Source organism: Carya illinoinensis, chromosome 11 (genome assembly GCF_018687715.1).
Source record: "Carya illinoinensis cultivar Pawnee chromosome 11, C.illinoinensisPawnee_v1, whole genome shotgun sequence".
Lineage (NCBI taxonomy): Eukaryota > Viridiplantae > Streptophyta > Magnoliopsida > Fagales > Juglandaceae > Carya > Carya illinoinensis.
This window is the reverse complement of record NC_056762.1, coordinates 37,645,347-37,667,237: the sequence shown is the minus strand read 5'-3', so window position 1 is coordinate 37,667,237 and position 21,891 is coordinate 37,645,347. Positions and strand designations below refer to the sequence as shown.

General features: G+C 36.5%; 1 protein-coding gene and 1 pseudogene across 1 annotated transcript; both read left to right on the top strand.

Moving 5' to 3' along the window:
• The first annotated feature begins 446 nt into the window (after window positions 1–446).
• On the top strand, window positions 447–11,209 carry LOC122282934 (annotated as a pseudogene).
• A 2,439-nt stretch (window positions 11,210–13,648) lies between these two features.
• On the top strand, window positions 13,649–15,595 carry LOC122280452 (bifunctional dTDP-4-dehydrorhamnose 3,5-epimerase/dTDP-4-dehydrorhamnose reductase-like). The gene is made up of 2 exons (XM_043091352.1): window positions 13,649–14,327; window positions 14,917–15,595. Exons 1-2 carry the CDS (start codon window positions 13,872–13,874, stop codon window positions 15,367–15,369), a joined length of 909 nt encoding a protein of 302 aa, XP_042947286.1. The 5' UTR covers window positions 13,649–13,871; the 3' UTR covers window positions 15,370–15,595.
• Window positions 15,596–21,891: the final 6,296 nt, after the last annotated feature.

Genomic DNA, 21,891 nt, shown 5'->3' with positions numbered 1-21,891 from the left:
GAATAAAAATAAAAATAAAAATAAAAAATACTTATTTAGTTATTTTAGCTAAATTATAGGACGGCTGTGGCTGGGATGAGGTTAATAAGTATCGAAGGATATGATTTTCCGTTGGCTTAAAATACGAAGGAAAATGTGAGAAAATAATATATAACTTTTGTTTGTAGACGAGTGTCGAAGGATATGACTTTTCGCCGAGAGTGTTATCGCTGGAATTTATTATTTTTATTATTATTATTATTTATTTAATAATTAAGTAAATATTTTTTAATAATATTAGAAAATTCTTTTTAAATATTTAAAAAACTTGAAAAATATATATGTAAAGAAAAAAAAAAAAAAAAAAAAAAACAAACACAAAAACAACTGGCGGGAGTCCAGCCGGTGGTTGCTGTACTTGTCCATTCTTTTCCGCTACTATCAAAGGCTTTCAACACTCTCTCTCTCTCTCTCCCCTCTTTTCCATTTCATAATTCGGTGTTGAATACCGATTGAGAGTTACTAGTTCCCACTTGTTAATATTATATTATATAATCAATAATGGATGAAGTTGATTCTTGTTATTATTCTTAATTTTCTTTGTACTTTTTGGACAATCCGTTTATTTTTCTGCAACATGTTCACATCGTCCATTGTCATATTTTCAAGCCTTCCAATCTCCTTATTTGCCTTTCACTTCGATTCAAAGTTTGCCATTATCATAAAAACCTCCAAACCCCATAATCATATCTGAGTCTTATCCTTTTGTTACCTATAATCTATACATTTTTGCATTACCATTATCAATTCTCAAGTTAATTATCCCCTTCCCAAAAGCTATCCCAGATTCCTCTTTAGTACCGGTTCTTTCTTTGGAGTTGACCAACACATATTAGTGCCCCATTCTTTCTTTTGTGTGGAACAAACAAGAAAATTCAGTGCCTATATGGATTGGGTGTTTTCGAAATTGTGATCATGAATTCTGATTTCAGGTTTAGACTACTTTCTAGTCGGGCTACTCATATTTTGACCTCTATTCAATAGTCTCAAGTTGAAGTTTTTGATTGCGTATTTTCAAACACAAGAGCGTTACATACAGTTCAAGCTTGTCAACTGGTGAGGGGTTTGGATTTTACATGGCTCATCCTGCTTATGCCGAAACATTTTCGTTTGGAGGCTCAAACCATCCTCATGGACAACAAGCCGTGCCAGTTCAGACCAACAAGGCTTCCCTTAAGGTTTTGCTTTTACATGGGAACTTAGATATTTGGGTCAAGGAGGCCAAAAACCTTCCTAATAAGGATATGTTTCATACAAAATTAAGGGGCATGTTTTCAAAACTTCCTGGGAAGGTTAGCAACAAAATTGAGGGGCATATGTCTCCTCCAATAACCAGTGATCCATATGTCACAGTATCTGTATCAGGTGCTGTAATTGGGAGAACTTATGTGATTAGTAACAATGAGAACCCTATTTGGATGCAGCATTTTAATGTTCCTGTGGCAGCATTATGCTGCGGAAGTGCTGTTTGTTGTTAAAGACAGTGATGTTGTTGGCTCGCAGATTATGGGTGATGTGGGGATTCCAGTGGAGCAATTATGCTCTGGCATGAAAGTTGAGGAAACCTTCCCCATCCTTACTGCCAGTGGGAAACCTTGTAAGGCTGGAGCTGTATTGAGTTTATCAATCCAATACACCGCAGTGGGTAAAGTGAGCCTATATCATGGAGTAGGTTCAGGTTCTGATTACCAAGGAGTCCCTGGGACCTACTTTCCACTTAGGAGAGGTGGGAAAGTCACACTATATCAAGATGCTCATGTTAATGATGGTTGTCTTCCCAAGTTGAAGCTTGAAGGTGATGTTCAATATGTCCACGGGAATTGTTGGCGCGACATCTTTGAAGCTATAAGTCAGGCCCGCCGTTTGATATACATTATAGGGTGGTCTGTGTACCACAAGGTTAAACTAATTCGAGAGAGTGATAATGCAACAGATTGCATGTTAGGGGATCTTCTCAAAATCAAGTCACAGGGAGGTGTAAGGGTGCTGCTCCTTGTATGGGATGATCCTACTTCTAGGAGCATTCTTGGACATAAAAGGGTAAGGAACTAAATAACTTGTAATACTGTGTCACCACTATTCCATATAATAGCATGATTTGGCATCAAATAGCATTCTAATAACTTGCTTCTTTTAATTTTTCTATAAACTACTACAATGGTTGGAGAATTCCCTTATCATCCTAGTTTTTTCGGCTCATAGATCTATATCCCTTATAATTTTGTTTTATTTCTCAAAATAAACTTTCTGAGTTTTGTGTCAATTTCAAGTATCATGTTAACTAAATTGGTTAATATTTGTTGGCAGGAAGGTGAAATGATTCAACTAACTAACCCCAAGCAGCTTATTATTGTTTAATTTTCTGTAATCTCTGATTTAGATGTGAGGAGACTAGTGTATTATTCTTATCTTTCTTATTCATCATTGCCTTTCTTTCATCAAGTACTTATTTGTGTATCCTTTAGCATTGTGTATTCATTGATTTCTATGTTTGCAGGATGGGATCATGCACACCAAGGATGAGGAAACTCGTCGTTTTTTCAAGCATTCGTCAGTTAAAGTGCTACTTTGCCCTCGATCTGCCCGGAAAGGTCATAGTTGGATCAAGAAGCAGGTTGGATATTAATGCGTCACCAGATATTTGTCCAGTGTCTTGGTACATGCTATTTGTTTGACAGCTGAGGCTATAGATTTGTATATCAAATTTTACTTGATGCTGTTTTGTTGGTTAAGCTATCAAGTTCCTTGAAATGATTCTATTTATTGGTCCTATGCACCTTTTTGTCTGGTTGACTGGCTAATGTCTTCCGGCATATTCTTTTTATAAGACTTAGAACAATCGTTCGTCTTGCAGAAAGTTGAATGAGTTATAGATGTAGTCAACCCATATCTGAATAATTTATTTGATTATGGGAAGTTCAAGTATTCACTCCCGCTAACATGCTGAGGATGATTTTTCAAACCTTCTATATATGGATATAGGTGCATAGAAACCTACACACATATATCTGTATGTGTTTGTATATATCTGTATTTGGTTTTCTATTTTAGTACTTGCTTTGAACCTCTTATGTTTTTATCTTTGATTGTCAGGAAGTTGAGACAATCTATACCCATCATCAGAAAATAGTAATTGTAGATGCTGATGCAGGCCAATATAAAAGAAAGATCATGGCATTTGTTGGAGGTCTTGATTTATGCTTGGGCCGATATGATACTCCAATACATCCTCTCTTTCGGACTTTACAAACAGTGCACAAAGATGACTACCATAATCCAAACTTCACGGTAAATCATTCAATTAATTTTCTCAATTTTCAGTAAGGTAGTTGATTCTGGTTTGGGAATTATTAATCTTCTGTTTTATCTATCCTATGAAATCTCTGGAAAATATCCTGAAAATATATTTGTAAACCTCAGGCATTCATGTATGATTCTGATAGTGTAACTGGAATCAACAAAAACTTTTGGTGAAATTACACTTTTCACCAACAAACTACCACCTATTTCTCATGTTGCACCTTAAACAACACAAAGTTTCAATTTCGAACCTAACCGCATCCTCCATTCAAATGACTATTAAGATTGTGCTAGTGGCCAATCTTCTGTTCATTTTAACGGGTGGAGGCTGAGAGATATAGGCATTTAAGATGCAAATTGAGACTTTTGCCAGTTTAGGGTACAAAGTTAAAAATAGGTGACAGTTTGTGGGTGAGAAGTGTAATTATCCTGAAATTTTTCTTTGTTGCCCAAACGCAGATACCCCAGTAGTTGCTTCATGCATATGCAAATAAGAGGGTGTTATACATGGGTAATCTATCACTCAGTGCACAATTATAACACATTGTTCATGGCTTATTAGCAATTGATTATATTCATGCGGTGGGGGATTTCTTGAAAACTGGGGGGAGGGTGAGAGAATCAGCAACCTTCATTATTAGGCTTACCTTCTCCAAGTTACCATGTTAAAGTTTTCCTGATTCTCCCATTTGATAGAGGATCAATTTTGGAATGTATGATGATTTCCATGTGGCATTTTACCCGCCGTATAACCTATTTGAATTATTAACTCAAACAGGAGCCTGGTACTGGCTGTGCCAGGGTACCATGGCATGATTTGCACTGTCATATTGATGGTCCAGCTGCATATGATATTCTCACCAACTTTGAGGAGCGCTGGTTAAATGCATCAAAAGTCCACGGGATTCAAAAGCTAAAATCCTCATATGATGATGCACTACTCAAGATTGAAAGAATTCCCGACATCGTTGGGATAGCAGATTTTCCTCTCCAAAGTCAGAATGGTCCAGGGGATTGGCATGTACAGGTATATTAGAGGTCAATCTTTGATTGGATTTAGATTTTCCAATTCTTATTTTTTCTCAATATGTTTCATGTCTTATTTCTTTTGGGAATTTGCCATAAGTGAAGGTTTTCCGTTCAATTGATTCCAATTCTGTAAAGGGATTTCCAGAGGATCCAAAAGATGCTACAAGCAGGGTGAGGAAAACCTCTAGTTTTATTTTGCTTATGTGTGAAAAAAGGCTTTTCTTCACAATGAAGGTTAATGGACCAAAATGTTTACATTGTTGTCGCAGAATCTTCTATGCGGGAAGAATGTACTAATAGACATGAGCATACATATAGCATATGTGAAGGCGATCCGTGCTGCCCAGAAATTCATTTATATTGAGAACCAGTACTTCCTTGGGTCGTCATACAATTGGGATTCTCACCAAGACAAAGGTGAGGAATTTTTAACATGAATACATATATTTTTGTGTAATTATTTGACAAGTGCATATATCTGTAACATTTATGCATGTTACGGCATTAATCTTCTTTGCTATTTTTTTCCTTTCTTTTTCTTTATAGTATGAAAATGGTTTTCAAAAGTGATTCCATTTCTGTGCTGAATGTTTCACTTCTCATTTATCCATTACTTTAATGTAATGTTGGGCTCAATCAATTATCAGAAAACCGAATAGAAAAAAGTAATATTCAAGTTGCATTTTAGTGTAACTCTGGCAATTGATGCTCTTTACAATCTATTTTCTTCCTTGATCTTAACTCTACTCATGTAGCAAGGACACTGACAGGGATTTCAGTGTTTCTAGCAATTATGTGATCCCCAACCTAGTGATCCATTTAAGGAGAAATGTAACGTTAGTGGGCATGGTTACACATTGCATGCACGGAAAGTTTGATTCCAAAAGCTAAAAATAAGCATGTTGTGTTGATTTAATCCTTTCAATTCTTGTACATGGTCTCAAGAAAATTAGCCTTAGAAGACAGCAACCATGCATGTTTATTTAACAGTAACAATATACTATTTATATTATTAAATGTCATACAAGTATACAACATGCTCACTCAATATTCTATCTTATACTCCATTTCTGGGTAGCAGTTTTAAGTGTTGGTAATAAAGGTATCCACTTTTTTTTATTGTTGAGAGGATATTGGAAATTCAAGTCATAAGCATACTCCTCTCTGCAGGTGCTAACAATTTAATACCGATGGAAATTGCCCTCAAAATTGCCAACAAAATAAAAGCAAACGAGAGGTTCTCTGCATATATTATCATCCCAATGTGGCCAGAAGGTGGTCCCACAGGCATTATCTTTCAGCTGATTCTCTATTGGCAGGTACCTTCTGAGTTTGTTTCTTATTGTCATGTGTACCAATTGGAAGGATTATTGGTGGTTTTTGTTACATCTTTTCCACCTAGTTTTGCATCTGAATGTTGCAGCATAAAACGATGCAAATGATGTATGAAATGATTTACAAGGCTTTCAAGGAGGTTGGACTTGAGAACAAGTATGAGCCACAAGACTATCTGAATTTCTTTTGCCTTGGAAATCGTGAGGCAGCAAACAGGGAAGACGGTCTAGACATAAGAAATTCTGCCACAGAAAAGACTCCTCAAGTATTTCCCTTGTCTGCCTGAGTACAGTTTCAGATTTCTCTTTCCCAAACGTTATGTTTCCTTTGACAGTTGATCATTATTTCACACTTTTATCTGTCTTATTTAAATGTTCTGTATGTTGTTAACCTAGGCACTGACTCAGAAAAGTAGGCGTTTTATGATTTATGTGCACTCAAAAGGAATGATAGTGGATGATGAGTATGTGATACTGGGGTCAGCAAATATCAATCAGCGGTCCATGGAAGGCACCAGAGACACCGAAATAGCAATGGGTGCATATCAGCCTCATCATACGATTCATACCTGGGCAAGCAAAGTTTCTGGTCCACGTGGACAGGTAAGCTTAACAAAATAGAACTCTTTACTTTTACCTTGCTGCTGTCAACGTATAACAGTCCATCTTTTATTTGTAATATCTGTAATACTATACAATTGTAGTAGTTTACTTTATATATATATGTAGGCTAGTCACAGCTGCTAAATAGGGGGAGGCTACATACGGCGCTGCGGCCTAAATTTCAGGCGTAATTGTAGGGGCTCTTCCCGCTCAAATTAGACAGTACATAGTCATGTACTGATGTTCTATATAAGGGGATAAAATCCTCAGAAAGGATCAATCAAAGAAATCCATTTTGACATGGTATCAGAGCTTTCTTGAAATTTTTTCGGTCTATCTCTATTGTTGTGGTTTTACAGAAATTTTGTTTACAGAAATTCTCACCGAGCTACCCCTGAAGCTCTTCAGAAATCCAGCTCTTCAGAAAGCTTCGGTTTTTTTTTTTTCCTTCTCCTCCCGGTTCTCTGTACAAGCTCTTCAGAAATCCAGCTCTTCAAAAAAAAAGTTTCGGTCTCTTCTTTTTCCTTCTCCTCCCGGTTCTCTGTACAAGACCCAACCTATTCTCTCTCTTGCGCGCGCTCTCTGTTCTTCCATAGATTCCAATTACGGCACCATCAGCTCAACAGTCAGTGCTCTGCATCCAAGGTAGCTGTCGGCACAGCTTCTGGAGGTATTATTTCTTTCGGTCCCTCACAGTGTGGCATAAAGAATATTGTTGGCTTAAGAGCACGTCGATGTCCTCACAGTTCACTTTCACGTGACTTGCTGTACCTCACTTTAGGTTGGTTTGACTTTTGGTACCTCACTCTTTCACGTGGTTCATCATTTTTTTTTGGTACCTCACTCTTTCACGTGGCCTTGATTTCGGTTGGTCCATCACTTTCGGTACCTCACTTTCACTTTCACTTTCACGGTCCTTCGGTTAGACACAAATTCTTACTCTTTCAGGTTTCGGTCAATGTGCTTATAATTCTCGGTTAATCACGGTCCTTTGCTTATAATTCTCGGTTATTTTTTTCTGTAGTAACACGGTTTTAGTCAATTTTTTTTCTTTCGGTCTCAGCTCTCAGGTTCTTGGTGCCTTCCTTTATTTATCAATCTCGGTTATTTTTTTTCTTTCTATCATTATCAGTTGGTCGGCCACAATTATTTGTCTCGGGTCAATTTTAACCGTGGTCAATTTTTTAACCGTGGTCAATTTTTTTTTTTGTGGGTTTGCCTTCGGATATAATATTCTATCGTGGGTATTATAGTTTCTTAGTCTTGTCTCGGTTCTATTTAATCTTCTTCTCAGATTTAATTTTTTATAATTAAATCTCTTCAATGGACTCTGTACCTGTATGTACCAAGTTTTCGGGAAATAATTATTCTACGTGGGCATTTCAATTTGAACTTTTTCTTAAAGGAAAAGATCTTTGGGGGCATATTGATGGCACTGATTGTGCATCTAATCCTGATAAATCCAAAGATTGGGATGTGCTTGACGCTCGAATTATGTCTTGGCTTCTTGGCTCAGTCGAGCCACATATTATCACTCACTTACGGCCTCATCGTACTGCTCAATTCATGTGGACTTACTTAAAGAAAGTATATCATCAAGATAATGATGCTCGTCGTTTTCAGTTAGAGCATACAATTGCCCTGTTTTCACATGACAATCGTTCCATCCAAGACTATTATTCAGCGTTTCTGACTCTTTGGAACGAATATTCTGATTTGGTTATTGCGGATGTTCCCGTTGCCTCTCTTTCCACTATTCAAAGTCTTCACGAGACTCGTCGTCGTGATCAATTTCTTATGAAACTCCGCCCCGAGTATGAATCTGTTCGCTCTTCTCTGCTGAATCGCTCGCCCGTTCCTTCTCTTCCGGTGGCTCAACCAATATCTGATCCTATCATGCTCCAGGACCAATCAGTTGCAGCACCTTCAGAGCACTTGGTACGTCGCTCTTCTCGAATATCAGTACCTCCGGATAGGTATGGGTGGTTTGCTTCTGCTCTTACTACTACATTATCCAATTTTGATATTCCCACATGCTACTCACAAGCTGTCAAGCATGATTGTTGGCGACAAGCTATGCAGGAAGAAATTGACGCTTTAAAGGCCAACCACACCTGGGACATTGAGCTGTGTCCTCCTACCATTGTTCCTCTGGGTTGCAAATGGGTTTATTCAGTCAAAATCCAATCTGATGGAAGTTTAGATCGTTACAAAGCTCGGCTTGTTGCACTCGGGAATAATCAAGAATATGGTGTCAATTATGAAGAGACCTTTGCTCCTGTGGCTAAGATGACTACTGTTCGTATAATTTTAGCTCTTGCTGCTTCCAATGATTGGCCACTACATCAGATGGATGTTAAGAATGCTTTCCTTCATGGAGATCTTAAAGAGTGTATTTATATGAAGCCACCCCCGGGATTGTTCACCTCTTCGACTTCACATGTGTGTAAGCTTCGTCGCTCTCTTTATGGTCTCAAACAGGCTCCGAGGGCTTGGTTTGATAAATTCCGCACAACTTTATTACAATTTTCATTCAAGCAGAGCAAGTATGATACTTCATTGTTTCTTCGGAAATCAGACATGGGTATTGTTGTTCTTTTAGTCTATGTTGATGATATTGTGATCACTGGTTCTGATTCTGTCTTACTTGGCCAGCTCAAGACTCATCTCTTAGAGTCCTTTCATATGAAAGATCTTGGATCTCTCACATATTTTCTTGGTCTTGAGGTGCATCGTAGTCCCTCTGGTATTTCACTCAATCAACATAAGTATGCTAGTGACTTGGTGGCTACAGCTGGTCTACAGGAGGCTACTTTTGTGGATACTCCTATGGAATTAAATGTTAAGCTTCGCAAAGAGGAGGGAGACTTACTTTCTGATCCCAGTTTATATCGAAAGTTGGTGGGTAGTCTTGTTTATCTCACTATTACTAGACCAGACATTTCTTTTGCTGTACAGCAAGTCAGTCAGTTTCTTCAAACTCCTCGTCATCTTCATTTGGCTGCTGTTCGTAGGATCATACGATATGTTAATGGCACTTCTGCTCGTGGTTTATTCTTCCCAGCCGGCAACTCGACTCGTCTTGCTGCTTATAGCGATGCTGATTGGGCTGGTTGTGCGGATACACGTCGTTCCATCACTGGTTGGTGTGTGTTCTTAGGTAATGCATTGGTCTCTTGGAAGAGTAAGAAACAAGACCGAGTTTCTAAGTCTTCTACGGAATCTGAATACCGAGCGATGTCTTTAGCTTGTTCTGAAATTATTTGGCTTCGAGGTATGCTTGCTGAGCTAGATTTTTCTGAGACCGATCCCACACCTCTACATGCTGATAATACGAGTGCTATTCAGATCACTGCCAATCCTGTCTATCATGAACGCACGAAGCATATTGAAGTCGATTGTCACTCTATCCGTGAAGCATTTGAAGCTCGTGTTATCACTCTTCCACATGTTTCTACTGAACTACAAATTGCTGATATTTTCACCAAGGCTCTCACTCGTCATCGACATTGCTTCCTAAGTAGCAAATTGATGCTTGTTGATCTACGGGCATCAATTTGAGGGGGGCTGTCAACGTATAACAGTCCATCTTTTATTTGTAATATCTGTAATACTATACAATTGTAGTAGTTTACTTTATATATATATGTAGGCTAGTCACAGCTGCTAAATAGGGGGAGGCTACATACGGCGCTGCGGCCTAAATTTCAGGCGTAATTGTAGGGGCTCTTCCCGCTCAAATTAGACAGTACATAGTCATGTACTGATGTTCTATATAAGGGGATAAAATCCTCAGAAAGGATCAATCAAAGAAATCCATTTTGACAGCTGCTACACGTCTATCCATGTGAATATCATTTACAAGATGCTAGGTAAGCTCATATTTATATCAGTATAGGTAAGAGGAATCTATTGACGCTCATGAAAGCTAAAGAAGATATAGTCGGTTTGATCGAGTAGTAATTCATTGCAAGATTATTTTGAACAATTGATGATTTTCGGCATCATTGAGATTTCCCAAGCCTGTTAAGCAAATTATATGGGGAACTTTACTCGTCTCTGCTATCAACTTATCTGAATTACTTTTCCTTTGTAACAGTTTGTGGATATCAAAGCCACAAGTACTTGACTAAAAAAAAGTGCCAGGTTATGGTTTGGCTGCAACTGCAAGTTGTTTTATCCATTTGAAATTCTTATATCTCTTAGGTTTATGCCTTTCAAATAACAACATTTTTGGGGCTTGGGAAAGACTTCTGCTCACCCAACTCCGTTTTAAGGTTAATGTCTTAATGTCCATTTTTTCAGTCCATGCTTTTGAGAGATGATGCATAATGCTCAGCTGGATATCATTGCTCAGATATCAACTTGTGATTGAAGATGGATGATTAACACTGCTGGGCATTCTACTATTGTTACCATAATGTGCAACTATCTCTACTTTTCTATTGGTGCAGATCTATGGATATATAATGTCATTATGGGCAGAGCATGTCGGGGCAATCGAAGAATGTTTCAAGCAACCGGAGAGCCTTGAATGTGTGAGACAGGTACGGTCCATGAGCAAGCGCAACTGGAGACAATATGCAGCTGATGAGGTAACGGAAATGAAGGGCCACCTGTTAAAGTATCCACTTGAAGTTGATCGAATGGGCTAGGTGAAACCTCTTCCTGTCTCTGAGACATTCCCCGACGTGGGCGGGACTATTACAGAGACATTTACAGCTATTCAAGAAAATTTGACGGTCTGATCAACTTAATGATACTCATGCCAGATGGCTAACAAGTCCTCCAGTGAGGAGTTTATATGTTTGACATTAACTTGAATTCCATAGGCTATTTGCTTAATGTTTGGAAGGAAAAACATAACTTGATCGTCAAACTTTGTTTGAGCATCTTGTTTTTTCTTTCTCCTAGTCTTTGCTCTTTTTTTTTTTAAAAAAAAAAAAAACGTTTGTACGTCAAATGCAAAGCCTCGGAAATTTATAATTAATTAATAATCATAACTTAATTATTACAAGCTCTTAAATAATATTCTCCAAAAAAAATGTAATAATTTTTATAAATTTTTTAGTAATAAAACTAGAAAGGCACGCATGCATGAGTTGAGAAAACCACAAACACATTACCAAAACAACGTACAAGATTTTTATAACTGAAATGAAGAAAATTATAATTACGTGGAAGAACAGAAATAAGGCTCTGATCTAAATGCTAATGCTTTCGATTAAAGTATAGGAATTATAGTTACAACATTATACACATTTGGCCATATTATATATATGTTGGAAAGAACACATCCTAAACATTTTGATGGGTGAACATATTGCTGTCTCACGTCTCTTTTGGATAGGATTCCAGATTTCTTCACAATCGAAAGAGTATTTTCCGAAAAAGAAAGAAGAACTGAATGACACTTTAATTAACTCAACCGCAACTCGATGAAACCAACCCAATATAATTGCAGAATTGCATCCAAATTAAGCACGATGATCCTTCCCACACCATAACAACTCACTTTTATATTATATAGACATCCCACCGACAGAATAGAATAAATTAAATATCAATATAAATATATATATATATATATATATAAAATTCATTTAATGCAGTTTAATATATATTTGTTGATCACGTGTTGAGTTTATTTTGTGAATCTTCCGATCATGATGATGAATAATTTCTATTTTATATTCCCCACGCACATTGTAACGTCATATTTTAATAATAATATGGCGAGGAATGAGTCTTATCAATTTGGATTCGACACCTAAGGATCAAATATATAATTCGGTAAAAACACGTTTTCTCACTTTGAAGCATCATTTTTTTAATTAATTCACATTCAAAATATTAAAAATTGTCTTATACATCGACTTATCTCTTAAACTGATTATAATTCACATTCATAGGATACATAAACTTGACCAAAGAAATACGCCACCAAATTTATTATTCAAAACCATTAATAAAGACAAAGAAAACCATTATTTGGAACCAACCATAAAGATGAAGAAAACCAATCCTAACATATGAGTAGTTTAGTTGGTAATTTGGATTTTCTTTATATTGATTATTTACAGATGTAACTTCGATTTCATTAAAAGAAATGAAGTATATTTCAAGAAAAAAAATCATTATTTCTCATGAGTACTGAGATCAGATTTTATTTCTAAGTTTTGAATATAATTTTTATATAATATAGGTGATAATATGCAATTAATAATGGTTAAAAATCCAGTGGTCCAATATGAATGAGATCTCTCATCCCTCAATGGTCCATCCATATATCACTTCAAAATGTTATTAATCTCCTTCTTTACTAAAAAAACTCAATTTACCATATGAGATACAAAGTAGCTCTCACAACTCGATTTGAGAATCGAGTTCACACCTCTATATCATGTCAACTTTAGAGAGAATATATTATTTTTTAAATCGTTATTTTTTTTATTATGTATTTTCATGGCTTATGTTGATGTGTTACTTCTATATATAAATCTTATGCAATAAATCTTACGAATTGCCAATGATTTAATATTATATGTTAGATCTATTTTATAATAAAAATAATTTTACAATTTGATGAATTATATTAAACCACATCAGTGTAAACTTTTTTTTATATAAAATTCATATGCGAAAAAAATTAAGATTTCTTCTTACATTTTGCATTATAACTTATACAAAATGATTAATTATATTACAAACTATAAAAGTTTATACTTTTTACTCTATCAAAACTCAACACTTAAACTATATCATATCGCATATTTTTTTGAATAATATTATATATCACACCATTATTTTACTTATATTTTACTATATATGATGTGACACATTTATCGATAAAAAAATATGTAATAAATAATCATTTAATGGTGGTAAATGTACCACATCTTACTTAGTGAAATATAAATAGAATGGTAATATAGTATATATATTTTTTTTTTTTATTATTCATCTTACATTATAAAATGTATACGAATCTAGATATAAATGATAATCTCACCGTTCATATTAATAATAAAAATAAGAGTTTTACTACGTACAAGTAAAGTCGCGTACTAATTTGTATACCAATATTGATTTATTTATATTTAAAATTTAAATTAATACTATTTTTAATAAAATTTACTTTTTAACTAATAATATTAAATTAATATATATATATTAATATATAATTATCCTCACAATTATATTTTTCCTAAAAGTAATATTGAGTTTGTATCCATATAATTTTTGTTAGCAAAGATTCAAAGAATGAGCTTTATTTGTTTTTTATTTTGTTAAGGATGATGGGAATTAGTGGGGGTCAGCCTGCTACGATGGCAGTCTTCTCGTATAGAACATGCGTGCCCACTGCCTTGTTCGTACTGTCCCCTCCACTGTCCAAACCAAAAGGGTGAGACCTTGCCACCATCTTTGGACCGAATCAGCCATGTGCTCGCTTCCCTGCTATATATACTTTTTCACATCCCAATTCACCAAAGTATCGATCTTCACTATTTTATATAGCACTTCTTCCAAAATCCAAATCCCCCTCTTTCTCTCTCCCTCTCTGAGATGGGTTTTCCAGCTAATGGAGCCTCGGTAACCGACAAGCCGTTCAAGTTCCTGATCTACGGCCGCACCGGTTGGATAGGAGGGTTACTGGGGAAGCTCTGCCAGGAGCAGGGTATCGACTTCGCCTACGGCTCAGGGCGCCTCGAGAACCGCCTGTCGCTTGAGGCCGACGTGGCTGCCGTCAAGCCCAGCCATGTCTTCAACGCCGCTGGCGTCACGGGCCGCCCCAACGTCGACTGGTGCGAGTCCCACAAGGTCGAGACCATCAGGACCAACGTCGTCGGGACCCTCACTTTGGCCGACGTATGCAGGGAGAAGGGCCTCGTCTTGATCAACTACGCCACCGGGTGTATTTTCGAGTACGATTCCGTTCACCCCATCGGTTCCGGCATCGGGTTCAAGGAGGAGGATACGCCCAACTTCGTCGGATCTTTCTACTCCAAGACCAAGGCAATGGTGGGTTTTCCTTCTTTCTTTTCCCTATTATATTTAATTTTCCTCAGTAAGTATCAGCAGCTCTAATGGATGCTATAAGGGTATGCGCATTGTGGGTCCACTAGGGCCCTGTAATGTGTGAAGACTGGGATCTTGCTTGCTTTTTAGTAATGATTTAGAGAGTTTGTACGAAATATAGAGCTTTGCATGCTACTACATACACACATGTGATGTGCATTTAAGCACAGAGTTCTAGATCTGATAGATTATGTCTGTAGTTTAAAGAGTATGATCTTGTGAATCTGTGTCATGTTCTTGCAAATTGAGCTGACTGTATGATTTATTATTGTGAGTTTATATAAGCTTGCGTTCTATTTTTAATTGAAGTAAAGAAAAAAATATGCGAGTCCTAGAAAGTGTGAATCGTTGTGCTTTGTAAACTAGGTGACTTATTTTTCGAAACTATTGTGCTGGGGACATCTTTCTCTCAGATATGCGCACGATTTAATAATTTATTGCGTAGTAACAAAGTGCAAGAGGTATGGTAGATGGTTATGCTCATAGACGCATTGTTGGTTACTGATTGTGGCTCGAACTTGATGTTTTTAAGGTGGAAGAACTTCTCAAGAACTATGAGAATGTCTGCACCTTGCGTGTCAGAATGCCCATCTCGTCTGATTTATCCAACCCTCGTAACTTCATCACAAAAATCACTCGGTACGAGAAGGTAGTGAACATACCAAACTCGATGACGATCTTGGATGAACTACTCCCAATCTCCATTGAGATGGCAAAGAGAAATCTCACTGGGATATGGAACTTCACAAACCCCGGCGTGGTCAGCCACAATGACATATTAGAGATGTATAGGGAACACATTAACCCCAACTTCACATGGAAGAACTTTACTCTTGAGGAGCAGGCAAAGGTAATCATTGCCCCAAGAAGCAACAATGAGCTTGAAGCCACGAAATTGAAGCAGGAATTTCCTGAACTCTTATCAATTAAGGAGTCGCTGATTAAGTATGTTTTCAAACCAAATCAGAAGACTGCTGGAGCATAAAAGTTTTAGGTTCATGCTTATCAGTTTCCCTATTGCTGTTTGTTCTGTTCTATTTACTTATTTATTAAAAAAAATGTTCTGTTCTGTTCATGCGGGATGATGGGATTATCCACCATATGGGTTCCTCTCTTCCCATTTTGATTTTTCATGCTTGATTTCCCTGTCAGTATTGAATTAACGATGTATTTGTATTTCGATGACAAATAAATTAGTTGGAAGTGATTTTTGTAGGGGTGTTAAAAAAAACCGATAAACCGGTAAATCGGACCGGACCGATTTATATATATTTTAATTTTTTAGATTATATATAATATATAACTATATATAAAATAGTTTTATATTATATGATAAATTACTAATTAATATAATATTAAATTTTAAAATCTAATATCAGTTTGCTTATTGTATTAATAATTATAATAATATTATATAGTGCATATTAATAGTTATATTTATACTATATCACTATATATTATAATATAATATAATATATCATTATATTATATATTATAATATATCATTATAGTCTATAATACAATTATAATATATATTATAATATACTACAATATATTATCACTATAGTATTATATACTATAATATACTATATTATATAATATATAATATAGTACATTAAAATCGGTAAAACTGGACCGAACCAAATCGAAAATCGGTAAAACCAGAGTACCGGTTTAAGAGGGTAACCGGTGCGTAATCGGTTTTGAAAAATGCAAAACTGGTACATACCGGTTCGGTCCTAAATTTTGTTCAAAACCGGACCAAAACGAACTGGTTATACCCCTAAATTTTTGTAAGTTCAGTTCGTTTTTACTTTTAAGATGGCAATAACTTGATATGGTTAGTGGTGATTCACTTCTTGCAGAGAACACATACCAAGCATTTCTCCGATTCATGCCTTCTTTTTCCCCGATTCTCTTTCTCTGGGGAGAGAGAGAGAGAGAGAGAGAGAGAGAGAGAGAGAGAGATGTGCATGATCATACATGAAATTCCCTAAATATCTCTGTATCATAACACAAAAATCTATCAATTCACTTAATAAATTGGTTAGTCGCCAATTATGCAATTTATAAATAAGCAATAACATAAAATAAATAAATTGCTTAACACCAAAATTGATAATGAAGGAAAACTATTTAAAGAACTTTTTAAAAGTAAACTCCTAGAGGGCAATTAAATCTAGAAAAATCAATTTTATTATTTGAAAATCAAGTATAAGTAAGTCTCAATTACAAAACTTTTGTCAATTGACTTTCTTACTTCTGTTTGTCTCTATCGCAGTAGCAGTCAGAACCTTTAACAAACTTCAAACATTGGCTTTTCTTTTAAAATTCCAGTGGTTAAATAACGATCATTCAACCTCTAACAAGGAGCACGATCACACTTGATGAGAGAGAAATAACTAGAAATCTCAAACATATGTATGCGGAATATACTCTTCAATATCTTCAAGTTGAAATCTCTATGGATCCTAACCAATAGGAACCCTTAAATAATTTGTTGAAATCCCCCCAAATATGCATACCCATGCGTAGCTATCTCCCCATATGTAGCCCTTGAAAGTCCTTTGTCATATTAGGACACTCAACTCTCTAGCAGCAATTTAGGACCATAAATTGCTGCATCGATTCTCTTGGTCAACAATTATAGTTGCTTGTCCTCTTAAACTTATCCTATAAAAGGAGAGCTCATTTGTATAAAATGGAGTGGGCAAAACAGAGAGAAAGTGGACATGAGAGAGAAAGTATTGAGTGTTTGTAATCTCATACAAACTCAATGAATTTTGGTTTTAATAGACGTAGGCAATTTGTTGAACTACTTAAATATTGTTTTATATGATTTTGAACAGGCTAGAGGTGCAATAATTGGTATTAGAGCTTTGGTTTGCGCTGTCTAGAAATCTAGTTGATTGAAATTAACTTTTGACAACTCCAGGGTGTTCCTCGCGTCAAGACGAATTTGTTGCAACAAACGGAATCGAAAACGGAGATCGGAGGAGCTCGCATGCACCCCGAGAAGTAGGAGAGTGAGTGCACGCGCCTCACTCGCAGTTGGAGGTTGAAAACGAGTGAGCAACGCGCCCCCATGCGCCAACTGAGGTTGAAGACGCGTGAAAGACACGCCCCCACGCGCCTTAAAGACTCTCTGGGCGTGAAAGATATGTGCCCCACGCACTTCAGACGCCCTTCTGCAGCGTGTGTATCACATGAACTGGACGATCATCACTATTGGTTTTCAAATCCTTCTTTGGGTTTGATCTAAGCCATTTGGAGTCCGATTTCAACAATCAAATGGTATTTTTCAAATATTTGGATCATTCTGGACTCATCTATACGGTTAGAAATTTGAAATTTATTGTCTAAATTTTCTAAATTCATAACGAAGATTCTGGAAAAGATAGGAGCTCTGGAAATGCCAGTAGTTCTGGACGTCGGTCCACAGTTTCAAATGCCAAGTTTGAAGTTGAGAAGTTCGATGAAACAAGCAATTTCGGCATGTGGTAGTGTGAAATTATGGACGTTTTGATCCAACAAGAGTTTGATATTGCGTTAGAAGAGAAACCAGATGATATGACTGAAAAGGATTGGAGGAAGATTAATACTTAAGCTTGTAGTACAATCCAGTTATGCCTTACCAAAGAACAGAAGTATTTTGTCATGAGAGAGACAAGTGCAAGGGAACTTTGGCAGAAATTGGAAGATAAGTTCATGAAGAAGAGCATTGAGAGCTGTTTGCACTTGAAAAAAAAGCTTTTCAGATTCCAGTTTCTTGAAGGTATTTTTATGTCTAAACATCTAAATAGTTACAATCAAATTCTTGCTGATTTATTAAATTTAGATGTTGAAATCTAAAATGAAGATAAAACTTTACTTTTATTAAATTCATTACCTAATAGTGATACATATAAGCATTTAATTACTACATTACTATATGGGAAGAAAAATATCAGTTTTGACGATATAGCTAGCTCTTTAATTAGCAATAAGTATAGCAAAAAAGATAAGCAAGTACAGCCAGATACATTAAGTGGAGCATTAGCAGCAAGGGGGAGACTACAGTCTAGGTATCTGGGAAACAAGAAAGGTTTTCAATTGAAAACCCAGGCCATATCACGTGGTTCATCAGTAGGAAGAAAACTCGTCAGAGAGGAGTGTTTCTTTTGTCGCAACAAAAGACATTGGAAGAAGGATTGTCCCAAGCTGAAGGGACAATAGTAGAATCAACCCACCACATCCAATGTCATGAACATATATGAAAAGTCAGATTTTGTCTTGGCAAGTTCATCATTCATTTGTCATTCCGATGAATGGATTATGGATTTCAGATGTACCTATCACATATGTCCTAATCGGGACTGGTTTACTAATTTCACAAAGAATAAGGGTGGAGTAGTACTTATGGCAACAATAGTGCCTGTAAGACTCAAAGAATAGGAAGTATTCGGTTAAAACTATACGATGGTAGTGTCAAGACTCTAACAGAAGTTCGGTACGTTCTGGACTTGCGAAAGAATCTCATCTCACTTGGATCTCTGGATTCAAAGGGATTCAGAATCACCATTAAAGATAGAACTCTCAAAGTAGTAATGGGAGTTCAGGTGGTTATGAAAGGTTTGAGTCAAGGAAACTTATACTTCTTGCAAGGAAGTACTATTGATGAAAGAACTTCCACATGCTGTGAGAAGCTAGATGAGACTGATGCTGACACCATCAGTCTTTTGCATATGCGTATGGGACACGATGGAGAAAAAGCTTTGCAAACACTAGTGAAGCAATGCTTACTCAAATGTGCCAAGATTGGTAAACTGTCTTTCTATTAGCACTGTGTATTAGGGAAGTAGAGGCGGATCAAGTTTGGAACCGCTATACACAATACATAGGGGATACTTGACTATGTACACTTCGATATTTAGGGATCTACCAAAAATGCATCTTTGGAAGGTAAGCATTAGTTTGTAACTTTTGTAGATGATTATTCTTGTTATGTGTGGGTGTATACGATGAAGAATAAAAATGAAGTGCTGAAATCTTCCTTGATTGGAAGAAAATGATTGAGATTCAGACCGGCAAAAAAATCAAGCGGCTCAGATCTGATAATGAAGGTGAGTACACTTTAGACCCCTTCATGGAAGTATGTTGGAGAGAGGGAATTGTTAGACACTTCACGGTACGAGGTACGCCACAACAGAACGGTGTGGCAGAACGGATGAATCGTACTTTACTAAAAAAATTGCGATGTATGTTACTAGATGCTGGATTTAGTAAACAATTTTAAGCTAAAGTTGTGACATATGCCTACCACCTCATCAACCGACTACCCGTAACTGCTAATGATAGGAAGACACCCATTGAAATGTGGAAAGGTACAAATGCTACTGATTATGATTCTTTACACGTTTCCGGGTGTCTTGCTTACTATAATATTAAAGAAAGTAAGTTTGATCCTAGAGTCAATAAAACAAAATTCTTAAGCTTTAGTACTGGCGTAAAAAGGTATAAACTTTGGTGCATAGATTCTAAAAAGATAATCATCAGTAGAGATGTTACATTCAACGAATCTGAAATGCTTAAGTCACATAAGCATAAAGATTCCAATGAAGGCAGCCATGATGGCGAAACATCAAATGATTCGCAGAATGTGAAGTTTATTACTTCAAAGGATTTGGGAGAGCATGGACAATATAAGGTTGATAGTCTAGTCACAGTATCTCCACGTCAACTTGAATCAATAGCAACCAACAGACCAAGACGAGAGAAACGTGTACTGACACGTTTTGCAGACTTTGTAACATATGCACTACCAGTTGAAGGGGGTGAGATCCCAACCACTTACAAAGAAGCTATACAGTCCAGTAAACGAGTTGAATGGACAAAGGCAATAAATGAAGAGATGCAGTCTCTTCACCAAAACCAAACTTGGGAGCTTGTGCAGCTTCTACAAGGAAAGAAGTCAATTGGCTGCAAGTGGATCTTTAATCAGAAAGATGATCAAGCTGATAAAAATGGAGTTCGATACAAAGTTAGATTAGTAGCCAAGGGCTACGCTCAGACAGAGGAAATTGACTACAATAAAGTATTCTCTCCTGTTATGAAGCATTCATCCATTCGAATATTGCTAGTTTTGGTTGCACAAAATGATCTTGAGTTAGCACAGCTTGATGTGAAGACAGCATTCTTATATGGTGATTTGGAAGAGAAGATTTATCTGTCTCAACCAAAAGGTTTTAAGGAAGCTGGTAAAGAAAAATGGGTCTGCAGTCTGAAGAAGTTACTCTATGGCTTGAAGCAATCACCTCGGTAATGGTATAAGCGGTTTGACCGCTTTATGATAGACCTGAAATATACTAGTTACCAATACGATCACTGTGTGTATTTCAGAAAACTTGCAAATGAATCTTTCATTTATTTTCTTTTATATGTAGATGATATGTTAATTGCATGTAAAGGCAATGAATGAAGAGATGTAGTCTCTTCACCAGAACCAAACTTGGGAGCTTGTGCCGCTTCCACAAGGAAAGAAATCAATTGGCTGCAAGTGGATCATTAATCAGAAAGATGATCAAGTTGCTAAAAATGGAGTTCGATACAAAGTTAGATTAGTAGCCAAGGGCTGCGCTCAGAAAAAGGAAATTGACTACAGTGAAATATTCTCTCCTGTTGTGAAGCATTCATCCATTCGGATATTGCTAATTTTGGTTGCACAAAATGATCTTGAGTTAGCACAGCTTGATATGAAGACAGCTTTCTTACATGATGATCTGGAAGAGGAGATTTATCTGTTTCAACCAAAAGGTTTTAAGGAAGCTGGTAAAGAAAAATGGGTGTGCAATCTGATGAAGTCACTCTATGGCTTGAAGCAGTCACCTCGGTAATGGTATAAGCGGTTTGACTGTTTTATGATAGACCTGAAATACACTCGTTGTCAATACAATCACTGTGTGTATTTAAGAAAACTTGCAATTAAATATTTCATTTATTTGCTTTTATATGTAGATGATATGTTAATTGCATGTAAAAGCAAGAGGGAGATAAATCGTTTAAAAACTCAGTTGAGTCATGAGTTTGAAATGAAAGATCTGGGAGAAGCACGAAGAATATTGGGGATGTAAATCAACAGAGATAGGGTGAAAGGTACATTTCACCTTACTCAGAAGCAGTATCTGAAGAAAATATTGCAATACTTCAACATCGACTCGAAGACGAAGCCGGTGAGTACTCCTATGGCCCCATACTTCAAGTTCAGCGTATTGTAGTCTCCTAAAGATGATGAAGAGTGGGATTACATGAGGAATATCCCATATGCAAGTATTGTTGGAAGCTTAATGTATGTCATAGTGTGTACACGACTTGATATCTCCCAGGCCGTTAGCTTAGTTAGTCGGTATATGCATATATGCATAATCTTAGAAAGGCTCATTGGCATGTAGCTAAATGGATTCTATAGTATATTTTAAGGACTGTAGATTTTGGTTTGAAATTCGAGAAGAGTGAAGATAGTCTAGTAACT